Consider the following 16,371-nt stretch of genomic DNA (forward strand, 5'->3'; position numbering starts at 1 on the left):
AAATCAAATGCTAAGTTTTATTTCTAGACTGGTAGAATTGACAAGTGATGAAGTTATGCTACAAATGTATTTAACTTTGGTTAGATCACACAGAGTACTGCATGTAGTTCTGGCTGCTATATTATGGAAAGGATAAAAAGGCACTGAAGAGGCTGCAGAAAGGATTTACAAGGATGATACCAGGAATGCATGGGTACAGATATTTGGAAAGGGTTGACATGCTGGATCTCTTTTCTCTTGAAAAGAAGAAAGCTTGGTGCTCGGTGTACCTAATAGAGTTCTTTAACATTATGAGAGGTTTTGATGGAGTGGATGCAGACTTGTGGGGAAGAGCGTAGCTTGAGGCAACAACCTAAGATAACCATTAAGAAATCCAACAGGGAATTCAGAAGAAACGTCTTTATCCAAAGATTGATAAGAATGTGGAACTCATTATCACAGTGGTTCAAGCTAATAATAAAAATAAATTTAAGGGAAAGCCAGACAAGAATTTGGAGGCAGATGTAGATGAAAATAGGTGGGATGATTCAGGAGTGAGGGCTCAACACTGACATAGATTAACTGGGCTGAATATCCTACTTCTGTGCCTTATACCTTAGGAAATCCTATGTAACCTTGAAAACTTTGTAAATATGCAGCTCCAGATCTTTCTGCTCTTGCACACTTCTTATCACTTAGATTATAAAAGCAAATTACTGAGGCTGCTGGAATGAAACAAAACCTGAAAATACTGGACAATCTCAGCAGGTCTGCAAGCATCTGTGGAGAGAAAAGGGAGCGAACTCTGGAAGACTCTTTGCCAAAGCATTGACAGTCATCCAGACTCGAAATATTAGCTCTCTTCTCCACAGATTCTGTCAGACCTGCTGAGATTGTACAGTATTTTCTGTTTTCATTATCATTTAGGTTATGCTGCCCATCCATGTTGTTTCTTTCAAGGTGCAACACTTCACAATTACACGTATTAAATTTAATTTCCAGTCTGATCTCCATCATCCTGAAGCTACGACTATCATGCTCCCCATTTACAGTATTGCCAAACAGTTACATTATCTGCAAACTTCAAAATTGTGCTTTCTACATCCAAGGACAGGTTATTTATATATAGCAATAAAAACAATGCTCCTAAGACTCATGGGGACCCCTCTGTATACGTCTCTTCAGTCAGATAAATATCTGTTTGTTTACTCTCTGCCTCCCATGCTTCAACTAATTACTTGCCCAAATTGCCAAAATTCCAAAACGCCTACTTCTACCTTCTGAAAAATATCTGTTTCATGGTACCTTAAGAAATGTTAAAAGTTTACATATATATCAACTACACTACCTGTGTCAACCCTCTCTGCTCCTTCACAAGAGAACTTAATCAGACATGAAATAAAAGCAGAAAATGCTGGACATTGTCATCAAATCTGGTTGCATCTGTGGAGGGAGAAATAGAGGGAATGATCCAGCTCAATTTCCTTGAACAAATCTGAGCTGGCAGTTTCTTATCAACTTACATTTCTCCAAGTCAGAATTAATTATGTCCTTAACAATGGCCTCTAGTAATTTTCCCACCAGTAATGTTAGACTGATTAGCTTGAAGTTATCCCTCCTTGGTTTATCCCTCGCCCCTTTTTGGTATAGGGTTGCAAATTATTGGCATTCATCCAATCCACTGGCATGACTCCAATAAAGGAGGATTGAAAGAACATAGAAGATAGGAGCAGGTTGAGCCTTTAGGCCCTTCCATTTACCACGATCATGGCTAAACATCCAACTTAAGCCTAATCCAGCTTTTCCCCATAGCCTTTGATCCCATTCTCCCCAAGTGCTATATCTAGCCGCCTCTTGAATATATTCAATGTTTTAGCAACAACTACTTCCTGTAGTAATGAATTCCACAGGCTCACCACTCTTTGGGTGAAGAAATGTCTCCTCATACTGTTCGGAATGGTTTACTCTGAATCCTCAGACTGTGACCCCGAGTTCTGGACACACCCATCATTGGTAACATCTTCCCTGCATCTACACTGTCTAGTCCTATTTTTATGATGGGGAGGGTGGCCCTCAGATGGACTTTTGGGGCAACTCCTTAAGGAGTTACTCCCTTGGACCACCACTAGGTCCACCATGTCAGGACCATGCTGGTAAATACCAGTAGTGATCCCCATCCATGTGATTCTCAGCCCAGAGGACCGGAGAATCACGCGGGCCCGGAGATTCTGATTCTCGACCCGCTAAGTGGATGTAAATGGGTCCTAATAACTCATTTACATCCTCCTTCTGGTGCGAGCCCCGATCCTGCCCCCAGTGGGGGTGTTGGAGAATTGCAAACCAGCACTGATCCTATTTTGACCCCGGATTCCCATGAACTTCACCCTCTTTCTTTTGTGAAGACAGATGAAAAATATTCATTTAGTAATTTGGTCATGCGGTTCTGCCTTCATAAATGGACTTATTTTTAATCCCTAGTTGGCCCCATCATTCTTTTACCTAGTATTTTAATTTACTTAATGTGCTTATAAAAGAGTTTTGGGTTCTTTTTTACATGACCTGTTGATCTTTCCTCATGGTTTCTTATGCCCGTTTTCAATTTCCTCCTGTACTGTTTGTATTCTGCCTGGTTTTCAATTGTAATCTGCACCTGACATTTTTATAAGCCTTTTTAAAAACTTTTATTTTAGTTTATTTCTTTTGTCATCAAGGAGGCTGAAGATTGAATGCCCCATATTTCCTCCCTATGGCAATATTCTTGATTTGTTTCAACTTTGAAGAGCTGTGATTGTTCATTCACTGTTTTCCTGTCCAATTCCTGTTTCCAGTCCACCTATACTGGATCCCTTCTCAATTAGACCAGAAGACACAGGAGCAGAATTAGGCCATTCGGTCCATCGAGTCTGCTCCGCCACTCAATCATGGCTGATGTTTTTCTCATCTCCATTCTCCTGCCTTCTCCCCATAACCCCTGATCCCCTCATTGCTCAAGAACCAATCTATCTCTGTCATAAAGTCACTCAGTGATTTAGCCTCCACAGCCTTCTGCAGCAAAGAGTTCCACAGATTCACCATCCTCTGGCTGAAGAAATTCCTGCTCATCTCTGTTTTAAAGGATTGTCGCTTTCATCTGAGATTGTGTCCTCTGCTTCTTGTTCTTCCTACAAGTGGAAACATCCTCTCCACGTCCACTCTACCCAGGCCACGCAGTATCCTGTAAGTTTCAATAAGATCCCCCTTCATCCTTCTAAACAAATCTGTACAGACCCAGAGTCCTCAAGTGTTCCTCATAGGACAGGCTCTTCATTCCTAGGATCATTCGTGCGAACCTCCTCTGGACCCTTTCCAAGGCCAGCACATCCTTCCTTAGATATGGGCCCCAAAACCACTCACAATACTCCAAATGGGGTCTGACCAGAGCCTTATATAGCCTCAGAAGTACATCCCTGGTCTTGTATTCTAGCCCTCTCGACATGAAAGCTGACATTGCATTTGCCTTCCTAACTGCCAACTGAACCTGCACGTTAACCTTAAGAGAATCGTGAACAAGGACTCCAAGTCCCTTTGTGCTTCTGATTTCCTAGCATCTTCTCATTAGGAAAATAGCCTATGCCTTCATTCATTTCTCCTTCCAAAGTGCATAACCTCACACTTTTCCACACTGTATTCCATCTGCCGCTTCTTTGCCCACTCTCCAAGCCTGTCCAAGCCCTTCTGCAGCCCACCTGCTTCCTCAATACTACCTGTCCCTCTACAGATCTTTGTATCATCTGCACACTTAGCAACAGTGCCATCAGTTCCTTCTTCCAGATCATTAATATATATTGTGTAAAGTTGTGGTCCTAGCACCGACCGCTGAGGCACAACACTAGTCACCGGCTGTCATCCTGAAAAAGACCCCTTTCTCCCCACTCTCTGCCTCCTGTCAGTCAGCCAATCCTCTATCCATGCCAGGATCTTAACCTTAACACCATGGGCTCTTAACTTATTTAACAGTCTCCTACGCGGCACCTTGTCAAAGGCCTTCTGGAAATCTAAATACATCACGTCCACTGGTTCTCCTTTGTCGAACTTCCTTGTTACTTCCTCAGCAACTTTAACAGATTTGTCAGACATGAACTCCCCTTGACGAAGCCGTGCTGACTAAGTCCTATTTTATCATGCGCTTCCAAGTATTCCGCGATCTCATATTTAATAATGGACTCTAAAATCTTACCAATGACTGAAGTCAGGCTAACCGGCCTATAATTTCCCATCTTCTGCGTTCCTCCCTTCTTAAACAGCGATATTACATTAGCCACTTTCCAGTCTTCTGAGACCCTTACTGCCTTCAGTGATTCCTGAAAGATCACCACCAATACCTCCACAATCTCCTCAGCTATCTCTTTTAGAATCTTTGGGTGTAGTCCATCCAGTCCAGGTGATTTATCCACCTTCAGACCTTTCAGTTTCCCCAGAACATTCTCTTTTGTGATGGTCACTGCACTCACCTCTGCCCCCTGATTCTCCTGGAGCTCTGGCATCCCACTGGTGTCTTCCACTGTGAAGACTGATGCAAAGTAACTATTCAGTTCCTCTGCCATTTCTTTGTTTCCCATTATTACTTTTCCAGCCACATTTTCCAGTGGTCCAATGCCCATTTTTGCCTCTCTCTTACCTTTTATATATTGAAAAAAACTCTTCCTATCTTTCTTTATATTACCAGCTAGCTTGCACTCATATTTCATCTTCTCTCCCCTTATTGCTTTTTTAGTTGTCCTCTGCTCACTTTTAAAGACTTCCCAATCCTCTGACTTCCCACTAATCCTCGCCTCTTTGTATGCATTTTCTTTTGCTTTCATGCTGTCATTGACTTCCCTTGTCAGCCATGGATGCCTTGTCCTGCCCTTAGCACTTTTCCTCCTCCTTGGGATGAATTTATTTTTTGCCTCCCAAATAACCCCCAAAACCTCCTGCCATTGCTGTTTCACTGTCTTCCGTGCTAGGCTCCTTTTCCAATCAACTCTGGCCAGCTCCTCCCTCATGTCTTTGTAGTTACTCTTATTTAATTGTAATACCATTACATCTGATTCTCCCTCTCAAACTGCAGGGTAAATTCTATCAAATTATGGTCACTGCTGCCTAAGGGTTCCTTCATCTTAAGTTCCATAATCAAGTCTGCCTCATTATACATCACCATATCCAGAATTGCCTGTTCCCTGGTGGGCTCTTTTAGACATTCCACAAATTCCTTTTCTTGGGATGCACTACCAAACTGATTTTCCCAGTCCATCTGCATATTGAAAAGAAATTCATCCCAAGGAGGAGGAATCATGCTAAGGGCAGGACAAGGCCTCCATGGCTGATGAGGGAAGTCAATGGCAGCATGATTATTGCCTTTTTTACAAGCCTTTCCTATCTCCTGATTTATTTTCTGCCCCACATCCTGACTACTGCTCGGGGGCCTGTATATAACTCCCATCAGGGTCTTTTAACCTTTGCGATTCCTCAACTCTACCCACAGAGATTCTATGCCTTCTGATCCTATATCGTTCCTTGCTATCAATTTAACTTCATTTCTTAATAACAATGCCACCCCGCCCCCTTTGCCCATCTGCCTGTCCTTTCAATAGGACACATATTGGATATTTCGATCCAAGCCCTGATCCCCTTGCAGCCACATCTCTGTGATGCCCACAAATTGTACCAGCCAATTTCAATGTGTGCAACTAGCTCATTTACCTTGTTCCGTATATTGCGCGCATTTAGGTACAACATCCTCAATACTGCATTGACCACCTCCCTTCTCACACTTGTCACCTTTTTGCTCTGCCTGAAAGTGATGTTATATATATATATAGAACATACAGTGCAGAAGGAGGCCATTCAGCCCATCGAGTCTGCACTGACCCACTTAAGCCCTTACTTACACCCTATCACCATAACATTCTAGTTCCCACCCCCCTGCTATAGTAGTTTAAATCCTCCCAAGTGACTCTAGCAAACCTCCCAACCAGAATATCGGTGCCCCTCCAGTTTCAATGCAATCCCACCTGCCCCAGAAGTGATCCCAATGGTCCAGAAATCTGAAACCCTCCCTCCTACACCACCAGTTTAGCCACGTGTTTAGCTGCACTATCCTATTTCTAGCCTCACTGGCACGTGGCACAGGGTGTAATCCTGAGATTACAACCCTAGAGGCCCTACTTTTTAGCTCACTGCCTACCTCTCTGAACTCCTTCTGCAGGACCTCATCACTCTTCCTGCCTATGTCGTTAGTACCTATGTGTACTACAACCTCTGGCAGTTCAACATCCCCCTTCAGGATGTCCTGTGTTCGTTCAGAGACATCCTTAACCCTGGCACCAGGGAGGAAACATACCACCCTGGAGTCTCTTTCATGTCCACAGAAGCGCCTATCTGTGCCCCTTACTATAAAGTTCCCTATAACTATCGCTTTTCTGCACTTTTCTCTCCTCTGCTGAGCAACAGAGCCAGGTATGGTGCCACTGTTCTGGCTGCTGTTGTTTTCCCCTAATAGGCTATCCCTTCAACAGTATCCAAAATGGTATACTTGTTAGAGAGGGGGACAGCCATAGGGTGTTCCTGCACTGCCTGCCTGCCCTTTATAGCAGTCACCCATCTGTCTGCCTGCACCTTGGGGATGACCATGTCTCTATAACTCCTATCTATAATGCTTTCTGCCACTTGCATGCACCTAAGTGCATCCATCTGCTGCTCCAACTGAACCACGTGGTCTGTGAGGAGCTGCCATTGGTTACACCTGCTACAGACATAGTCGACCAGAATGCTGGAAGCATCACAGATCTGCCACATCTCACAGTTGGAGCACTGCATCCTGCTGAGTGACATTTAAGCACTAGTTAATTAATTAAAAATACTTAAATTATTGTTCGACAAAGTTACAATTAACTATATGGCGCAGATGCTAGAGTTTTACTGTAAAATTAAATGCTAAATATTAATCTCTGCTCTCAGGTTTAGTTCATAGAATCATAGAATTTACAGTGCAGACGTAGGCCATTTGGCCCATCGAGTCTGCACCAGCCCTTGGTAATAGCACCCCACTTAAGCCCACAATCGAAACCCAGTAACCCCACCTAACTTAAGGGCAATTTAGCATGGCCAATCCACCTAACCTACACATCTTTGGACTGTGGGAGGAAACTGGAGCCTCCCGGAGGAAACCCACGCAGACACGGGGAGAACGTGCAGACTCCGCACAGACAGTGACCCAAGCCGGGAATCGAACCTGGGACCCTGGAGCTGTAAAGCAACTGTGCTAATCACTGTGCTACCATGTTGCTCACAAAGGAGGAGTTACTCCTCTATCTAGTTCATTAATAAGTTTTAATTAGTTTTTTAAAAATGTTTTCTTTTTCAAATTTAACAGATTTCCTACCAGCCAATCAGGTCACAGCAGTACTTTGATGTCACTTCAGTCCCCCCACAATTTGGAAATGTATTTGTATCACTTACCTTCCCAGGATGCTCTCCAGATCACTCCCTGCAGATTACCAGTTACAAAGCCAGAAGAAAGCAAACAAAACAAAAAGAGAAAAGGCACCTCATCCCACTCTGCAACGAATTACCACACTGTTCCAAATTACCAAGTTACAATCCCCACTCTGGCTGTCTCACTGACCGAGGCGTTCAAGAACTTCACCTGCGCAAATTCTCTGAAACTGACTCCCTTTCATTTGAATATTTTAAAAATCTATTTGCAGAGCAAACTTTAAACCTAATTGTTATGACCACTATTAACCAGATGTTCTCCCAGTGGAACAGCCTCAAGTTGTTCTAAACATTCTCTATAACTAGATGCAGCAGTTCTTTAATCCTGATTGTCCCAGCAGCATATTTACAAAGTTTTTTTGAAACATTGTCAGAATTCTTCACCCTTATTATCTTTTAGTCTTTCTTCCCCCTGATTTATATTAGGGTAAATTCATTCCCCTAATTTTACTGTACTCTTACTAGGTACTGGGGTAAAGGATATCACTGAACAGATGCAGGCCATTTTGTGAGTGGAAACAACCGCTGGTTGAACCGCTTCAGATTCCTGGGGGGATTGGTTCAATTCTGGGGAAGATGGGCCTTTCCAAGCCAGTCGTCTTGCATATGAACAGGGCTGAGGCCAATAAATACAATTAAGTCTGATGAGCTAGTAAGCACACATTTCCTCTCGAGGTTATGATGGAGTGGTCCTTTCTAGAGTTAGAGTTAAGGAACAGTAAAAGAATTGGTACAGTGCTGGATGTCTACTATAAATTTCCAAATAATAGGAACGGATATTGAGGGGCAAATCTATAGGAAAGAATAATATGAGGACATCTCTACACTACATTGCTAAGTGTTCTTGTGTTTCTCTAAATAGCTGAGTCTCCCCTGTTTCCATGGATTTTCCTCTGTGCACTCCCTTGAGTTGTTTCTCTCATTGGATAATCCTTTAAAGAAACATATCTGATTCTTTTTAAAAAGTGAACAAAACTTAATGGCTAATCGTTAAAAGGAAACATGCTCTAAAACAATTCCTGTAAAGTATATCAGAAGAATCTTACTTGCAGCATGTATTTTAAGTATTAGTATTGTGCTGCACATAAAATAAAGTATTATTGGGCAGCACGGTGGCACAGTGGTTAGCACTGCTGCCTCACGGCGCCGAGGTCCCAGGTTCGATCCTGGCCCTGGGTCACTGTCCGTGTGGAGTTTGCACAGTCTCCCCGTGTTTGCGGGAGTTTCGCCCCCACAACTCAAAGATGTGCAGGGTAGGTGGATTGGCCATGCTAAATTACCCCTTAATTGAAAAAATGATTGGGTACACTAAATTTATATATAAAAAAAGAGAGGCAGTATTATCTACCTGATACAACGAGTTTGAAGATGAAGACGAGCATGCGTTGCTTATTCACTTACGTTTAGCACATTGGCACATACAACATATTCCTAGAAAAATTAGGCTGAGAAATGCTTTGGATTCCCAATTTAAAAATGACTGTCATTATTTGTTGTAGGTATGTTAAAGGATACCCTCCAAACTCGCCTTACATTGGAAGCTCTCCAACGTTGTGTCATCTACTGCCAGAGAAAGTCCCATTCTGCTGTCTCAGATTAGATAAGGTATGAATTCAGGTGTTGATTCTCATCTCTGCAAAGTGTTTTGATCCCAGTTAATGAAACTGGACGGGAAGATCTCAGAATGGATCCCCAGCTCAAAAGACCGTAACTTTTATTTATTTTTTTATCAGAGATGTAGGAACAGAGCCACAGAACCGCTCATTATTTTTAATAATAATACAAAATATTATTAGAAATTAAAACATAATTAGAATACAATACTCCTTTACTCCTCTCTCTCTCTCTACCTCCCCCCCCCCCCCCCCCCCCACCCCCCGCCCAAGTTAACAAGTACACATAGGTTTTAAGATTAACACGGAATGCACAGTACATTTGAAGCAACAATGGTCTCATTAGCACACAAAATCCTTTTGTAAAACACAGATCTGCTGTGGTCCAACACACACTTCAGTCTGAACCCAAGTTAGTGTCTGTCGATTTCTGCTCAGAATTAGAATTCCCCCAGGTGATTGAAACATGAGAGTTTCCAGGCTCCATTCCCAAAAACATGTTTTAAAATTTTTGCTGTAAATACAATTTCCATTAGCAGGTTGCGTTATGAAATCCGCTTCACGTTTTACAAAGGACTCTTTTGAACAGAGCTTCCGCTTCACCTCAACCAGCAAATTCACTCCAGGATTTTACACTGACGCATTTAGGATTTCTTTGTCTTGACTGACTTCCACTGCTAACACAAACTCTAATAGCCAGCCAATACTGTCTTCCTAATGGCTTTAAAATTTATTTTGCTGACTGTAGTAAGACATTCCAAACTTTAGGATTACTTTATAAACTTTAGGATTACACTAGGAACCTTTATAAACCTAGCTTCTCAGCAGCCACTCCTTTCTTGGCTTTTCCTGTGCTACCCATGAACATTATCCTGTTCTATTTCCATGTTTCTTGAACCGATTGTCCTTTTAATTCTTCTGGAGCTTGTCTTCTTGCATTTTATTGCTTTGAGCAGAGTTATGAGAGCAGCCTTCTCACTCTCTCCCTGTTTCCAACTGCTATTAGCAGAGCTGTTCCCTTTCTCCAGCAGTCTATCTGCACTAACTCCCCTGACTTCCAGTTAAAACTAAACGACAAAGGCAATGTATAATTTAACCCACTGTATAAGATGAATGACCCCATTTTCTTGGCACCAAAATTCTTGTTGAAGCCTATGTTTGATGTAGAAGTCAATTCCTCTCCCAACATCCTGCTAAGAAATGCGATACTCATATTAGGAGTTCGCTTCATTCTTTCTCCTCAGGAATGCATATTTTATTCTCCTTATAAGTCAATGCATGGGATCAAGCAGGCAAAACAGGCTGTGTTACCAAGAAGATGCACGGTAGTTTAAAACATAAATGTATGCCCTGGCAAAAAGAATGAAGCACAAAGCTGGTTTTGAGCTAAAGGTCACCACATATGCTAACTCGTCAAATGAGAAAATTTGGTAATAGTGAGAAACTGGTGTAAGATTAAGGAAGAAGATCGGCCCTGAAGAAGATCCGAAAGACCAAATAGACCAAAAGAACACAACCCAGCCACTGGCCTGATCTTGAGAAGCATTTGTTGGAACAGAGCCTCAAAAACTGTCAGAATTGTTACATCATCATCAAAAATGCAACGTGTATATCTGCACTAAAGTGCATTCAAATCCATAACCTAGCAAAGAGTTTGGAGAAACAGCTAGTTGGTGGAGCCACTTTATAGAACAAAAATGCTTGTGTTACTGCAGAAGACCAAGGTCTCTTGTATACTACCGAAAAAACTAATGCCAAATTTACCAGTTTCCTGCAATTCATCATTACAAAGCAAAAACAAGTGTACCCATTATGTTAAATCAGCAACATGGATGAATTGGTTTTTAAGTCGTTTTGATTCTGGTTATTCTTGAAGAATTAATTAATTCAATAAAATGTGTAACATTTATTTAATTTGAATTACCAGTCGTATGTTTTTATTATCACATTTCAAATTGGTGATCACCTAAACAAATTTCACATTTTATGAGTTGACCTCCATTTTTGGAAGGATTTTGAGGCTTCAACGGTTGACTTTCAAGCTGTAATCTATGGTAATCGTTTGTTATTTGCCACCCACTTAGACCCTTACATAACGTGATCAGATTTCTGTATTAGATTGGTGCCCTGGTAATTATAATTAAATAATTTTAAATTAACCTCTTCTATATTTGTGACTAAATATTGGTGGTGATTCTCCCAAAAGGAGCCCACATGTTCACGCTGTCGTGAACGGCGTCGCGTTTCACGATGGTGCGAACCGGGCCCGGGTATGACCGATTCTGGCCACTCCAGCCTCCTTTCCTGGCACCCAAATGGGCGCCGCACCAACCCGTGCATGCGCAGTTGGGCCGCACCAACCTGCGCACGCGCTGGGGACTTCTTTAGCACGCCGGCCCCGACTCAACATGGTGTTGGTGTTCGAGAGCCGGCTGCACCAGAAAGTAGGCCCGTGGGGGGGGGGGGGGGGGGGGGGGGGGGGGGAGTGGAGAGGCCGGCCCGCCAATTGGTGGGCCCCAATCGCGGGCCAGACCCCATGGGCGTCGGGGCATCGTGGCGTGGTTGCGGCGATTCTCCAGCCTGGCGCGGGGCACGGAGAATCAATCCCTCTGTTTGGAATAACAAAAATCGTTTCAAGGGATATATATTTGTACTGGAAAATATTATATATAAAGTATAGTTTGAAGTGGGTTTGATTTAAAGTTTCTGTGCTTGTTCAGTAAGAATGACCAAGCTGAGAAGAAGATTGAGAGGGGCGGCATGGTGGCACAGTCATTAGCACTGGTGCCTATGGCGCTGAGGACTTGAGTTCGATCCCGGCCCTGGGTCACTGTGTGGAGTTTGCACATTCTCCCCGTGTCTGCATAGTTTTACCCCCACAACCCAAAGATGTGCAGGGTAGGTGGATTGGCCATGCCAAATTGCTCTTCATTAGAAAAAAGTAATTTGGTACTCTAAATTTTTTTTTTAAATAAAATAAACAAGGAAGAGAAGAAGGCTGAGATGGCAGAAAGATAGCTAAAGTGATTTTCAGGTTTGTGAATTTTTACTACAGCCCATGGGAGGTGGGTTGAATTAACCATGGATATTGGTGGCTTGATCTCAGAGCTTGTGTAAAAGTAGTTCAGATAAAGGAAACCTAAAATGGGGTGATGTAAAACCCTGAGCTGGATGGTGCACTTAAAAGTGGAGCAGAATCTCTGTTTGAAAGAGTAAAATCTGGATTAGATTTCGGAATGCAAACCGCTAAGGAAAAGCATTATTATTATGAGAGATTATTTTAAAGCATGTTTTTGGGAGTGGAGTTCAGAAACTCTCATGTGACAATCATCTGGAGTGATTCTGAGGAGAAAACCACAGACATTAGCTTGGGTTCAGAGCACAGTGCATGAATTTTATCACCATCATCTGGTGTGCCTAAAAGAGGCTTTGTGTTAATGAGACTAGTGTAGATTAAGATGTACTTTGTAGTCACTATTAATCCTAAAACACACTACTTAACTGTTAAACTGAGGGGTATTGTATCATAGTCCAATTTTTTTGTATTTAATAAATGTCTTTTCCTTGTTGTTGAAACTAACGAGTGATCCTGCGACTCTGTTCACGTTTTATGAAAAAAAAGTAAAAGGTACCATCTTTTGAGCCAGGATTCAATTTTGGAATCTTCCCATCCAGTTATAAAATCAAAATAGATTGTATCAATATACCAAATATTCCAACAGCATGTGAACCAGATGTTTTTTCAAAGTCTGAGTAACAATGTTCAGAGATAATAGGCTACTTCCATTCCTGTGGCACAGGAACTAGATGATTACCCCTTGTGAGTCCTTATCAAAGTGTAAACTATACGAGCAATATCTTTTGGGTCCTCCACAAGTGCAGTTTCAAATTCCTGATCTGTTGTTGCTTTCCGAGATACTATATTTTCTCAATGAATTCTGATTGATGAATTGTTTACATGGTACATAGATCTTGGCCAGAAATGATCCGTTTCTACAAACTAGCAATATAGGCATTTTCTATTTTTGTCACCTTCCTGTCATATTTTTATGTTATGAAAAGAGGAACTCGAAAAGATTTATTTGGACCAAGTGTCAAGTTTTCGTTAGTGATAATAAATGAAAATTCATTTGACATTCGGAATATTCAAGTATGTACTGGTTTAAAAATGTTAATAAATACATTTGCTATTTTGTTTCCTCTAGGGGTGCCAACATAATTACTATGAAGATGCAAAAGCGTATGGCTTCAGGAACAAACTTATCATTGTTTCTGCAGAAACAGCAGGAAATGGATTGTACAACTTTATTGTTCCCCTCAGAGCTTACTACAGACCAAAGAAAGAGTTAAATCCCATTGTATTACTCCTGGATAATCAGTAAGTACTATATACTTGCTTTCTCATTCTTTAATGGATTGCAAAAAATCAGTCATTTCAAACTCAATCAGAATAATCATTTTTGCTTCAAAAACAGGTTTCTTCATGTATCAGTGAAAATTAATCGACCTGCAATGTTATGAAAAGAAATGTGACATTTTTCACACTATGTAAGTTATCCAAATTGTCAGGTAGTAAGGAAAGACATGCTGTGGCAGCAACAACAACTTCCATTTATATTGCTTCCTCAACACAAAATACCCCAAGGTACATCATAGGAACGTTATCAAACAAAATTTGAAAGGGTCGCGTAAGGAGATATTAGGACAGATGATCAAAACCTGGTCAAATTGGTGATATTCGTGAGTGTCTATAGGAAGAGAGTTGGAGAGGCAAAGTGGTTTAGAAAAGGAATTACAGAACTTAGGGCCAAACAGCTGAAGGCACGGCCATCAATATTAGACCGATTAAAATCAGAGATGCAAAAGAGGCCAGAATTGGAGGGGCACAGTGATCTATATGGCTGGAAGGGGAAATGCAGAAGGGGCGAGATCATGGAGGGATTTGAAAACCAGGAAGGTCATTTTAAAGTGATGGTGTTGCAAAGAACAAAAAACAAAGAAAAGTACAGCACAGGAACAGGCACTTCAGCCCTCCAAGCCTGTGCCAACCATGCTGGCCGTCTAAACTAAAATCTTCTGCACTTCCGGGGTTCGTATCCCTCTATTGCCATCCTATTCATGTATTTGTCAAGATGCCCCTTAAACGTTACTATCTTCCCTACTTCCACCACCTCCTCCGACAGCGAGTTCCAAGCACCCACTACCCTGTGTAAAAGAACTTGCCTCATACATCTCCTCTAAACCTTGCCCCTCACACCTTAAACCTGTGCCCCCTAGTAATTGATCCCTCTACCCTGGGAAAAAGCCTCTGACTATCCACTCTGTCTATGCCCCTCATAATTTTGTAGACGTCTATCAAGTCGCCCCTCAACCTCCGTCGTTCCAGTGAGAACAAGCCGAGTTTATTCAACCTCTCCTCATAGCTAATGCCCTCCATACCAGGCAACATTTGGTAAATCTCTTCTGCATCCTCTCTAAAGCCTCCACATCCTTCTGGAAGTGTGGCAACCAGAATTGATCACTATACTCCAAGTGTGGCCTAACTAAGGTTCTATACATCTGCAACATGACTTGCCAATTTTTATACTCAATACCCCGGCCAATGAAGGCAAGCATGCCGTATGCCTTCTTGACTACCTTCTCCACCTGTGTTGCCCCTTTCAGTGACCTGTGGACCTGTACACCTAGATCTCTCTAACTGTCAATACTCTTGAGGGTTCTACCATTCACTGTATATTCCCTGCCTGCATTAGACCTTCCAAAATGCATTAACTGCATAGTGTTGGTGGACTAATATAGCTCAATGATAGGATCCTGGACTAGAACCCGACAATTTGAAATTTGTAAAAGAGTGAGGAGTAATAACACTGACCAATAGGTATCCTTTATGTTAAAACAAACTTTAATTTAAACACAAAATTAACCGCATTAACAATAGAGAGATTGCTTTACAGTTAACTGTTGCAACAGTTCTTAAGTGAAAGAAGAAAACCTGAACTTTCTTCCTAAACCTGTTACTATATCCTAATTAAGCAAACCAATATAGTTCATATACCAGCCATGAATAAAGTTAACAACCAGGTTTCTACTTGCTTTTCTCTGATTTTTGGAGCGAGAACTTTTCAGGACCAAAACCTAAATGCCTCTGTTCAGATTGAAATCTGAGGAAGAACTAACTTTTCAGACAGACCTGGCTCCTCTCCTTAATCGCATCATCTCTACCCCCAAAATAAGGCATTCTTTTGACTCTTCCCACAAGATGTCCCATGACCTGTTCATCCCGGACCAAACACAATATCCCTCATAGATTTTCTACACCCCCAGTTGATCTTTAAACATAAACAATATTCAATTAGTTAGCAAGCTGTAACAAGTAAATGGTTCTCAAATCTTCCGGTAGAATACTTCACCTGCAAAATCAATGACTACCTCACTTTTACAATCTCTTAATTACAGCTTTTATCAACTGTATGTATCTTAACCCAGGTTTTAATAACAATACTACATAAAATCTAAAATATAAAATATGACAATTTCTTAAAACTATCAGTTCAAGGCTGAAGGGTTCATATGACTTAGTACAAGTTAGGATATAGGCAACAGAGTTTTGATGAGCTGAAGTTTACAAAGGGTAAAAGAAGGAACACCAGCCTTGGAGTAGTGAGGTATAGAGAAAGGCATGGATCAAGGTTTCAGCAGCATTGCTCCATTATTTATTTGTGCATAAATGTCGCCTGTATTTAAAAAAACTATTTCCTGGGATATTACCTACAAAAATACAATACTGCAGATGCTGAATTCTGAAATAAAAACAGGAAATTCTGGAAATACTCAGTAGATCAGGGGGTATCTGTGAAGAGGAATTAAATAAAATTTCATTCTGATGACATTCAGTTCATATGCTGGCTTACCTGCTGAATATTTCCAGAATTTTCTGTCTCAATTTTTGTCCATCCCTAATGAGCCTTGAGAAGGTGGTGAGGAGACACTTTCTGATTCACTGCAGTTGTGTGGTATAGGTACAGCGACAGTGCTGTTGGGAAGGGAGTTTCAGGATTTTGACCCAGTTACAATGAAGGAACAACAAGATTGTTTCTTGGTAGCGTGCAAGTGACTTGGACTTGCAGATGCTGTTTCCATGCACCTACTGCCCTTGTTCTTTGAGGTGGCAGAGGTTGCGGGTTTGCAAGGTGCTGTTGAAGGTGTCATGGTGTGTTATGGCAGTACTACTTGTAGATGGGGCTATGTTGTTCTGGGGATGGAG

At 41.7% G+C, this 16,371-nt stretch overlaps 1 protein-coding gene across 1 annotated transcript in view; it reads left to right on the forward strand.

The window, feature by feature from the left end:
- kcnt2 (potassium channel, subfamily T, member 2) overlaps window positions 1-16,371 on the forward strand; it is a 1,159,267-nt gene that overhangs the window by 687,794 nt on the left and 455,102 nt on the right. Inside the window, exons 22-23 of the mRNA XM_038794878.1 lie at window positions 8,994-9,099; window positions 13,313-13,485. Coding sequence (XP_038650806.1) covers window positions 8,994-9,099; window positions 13,313-13,485 — 279 coding nt within the window. The remainder of the gene's footprint in view (window positions 1-8,993; window positions 9,100-13,312; window positions 13,486-16,371) is intronic.

Source organism: Scyliorhinus canicula, chromosome 4 (assembly GCF_902713615.1).
Source record: "Scyliorhinus canicula chromosome 4, sScyCan1.1, whole genome shotgun sequence".
NCBI classification, from domain to species: Eukaryota; Metazoa; Chordata; class Chondrichthyes; order Carcharhiniformes; family Scyliorhinidae; genus Scyliorhinus; species Scyliorhinus canicula.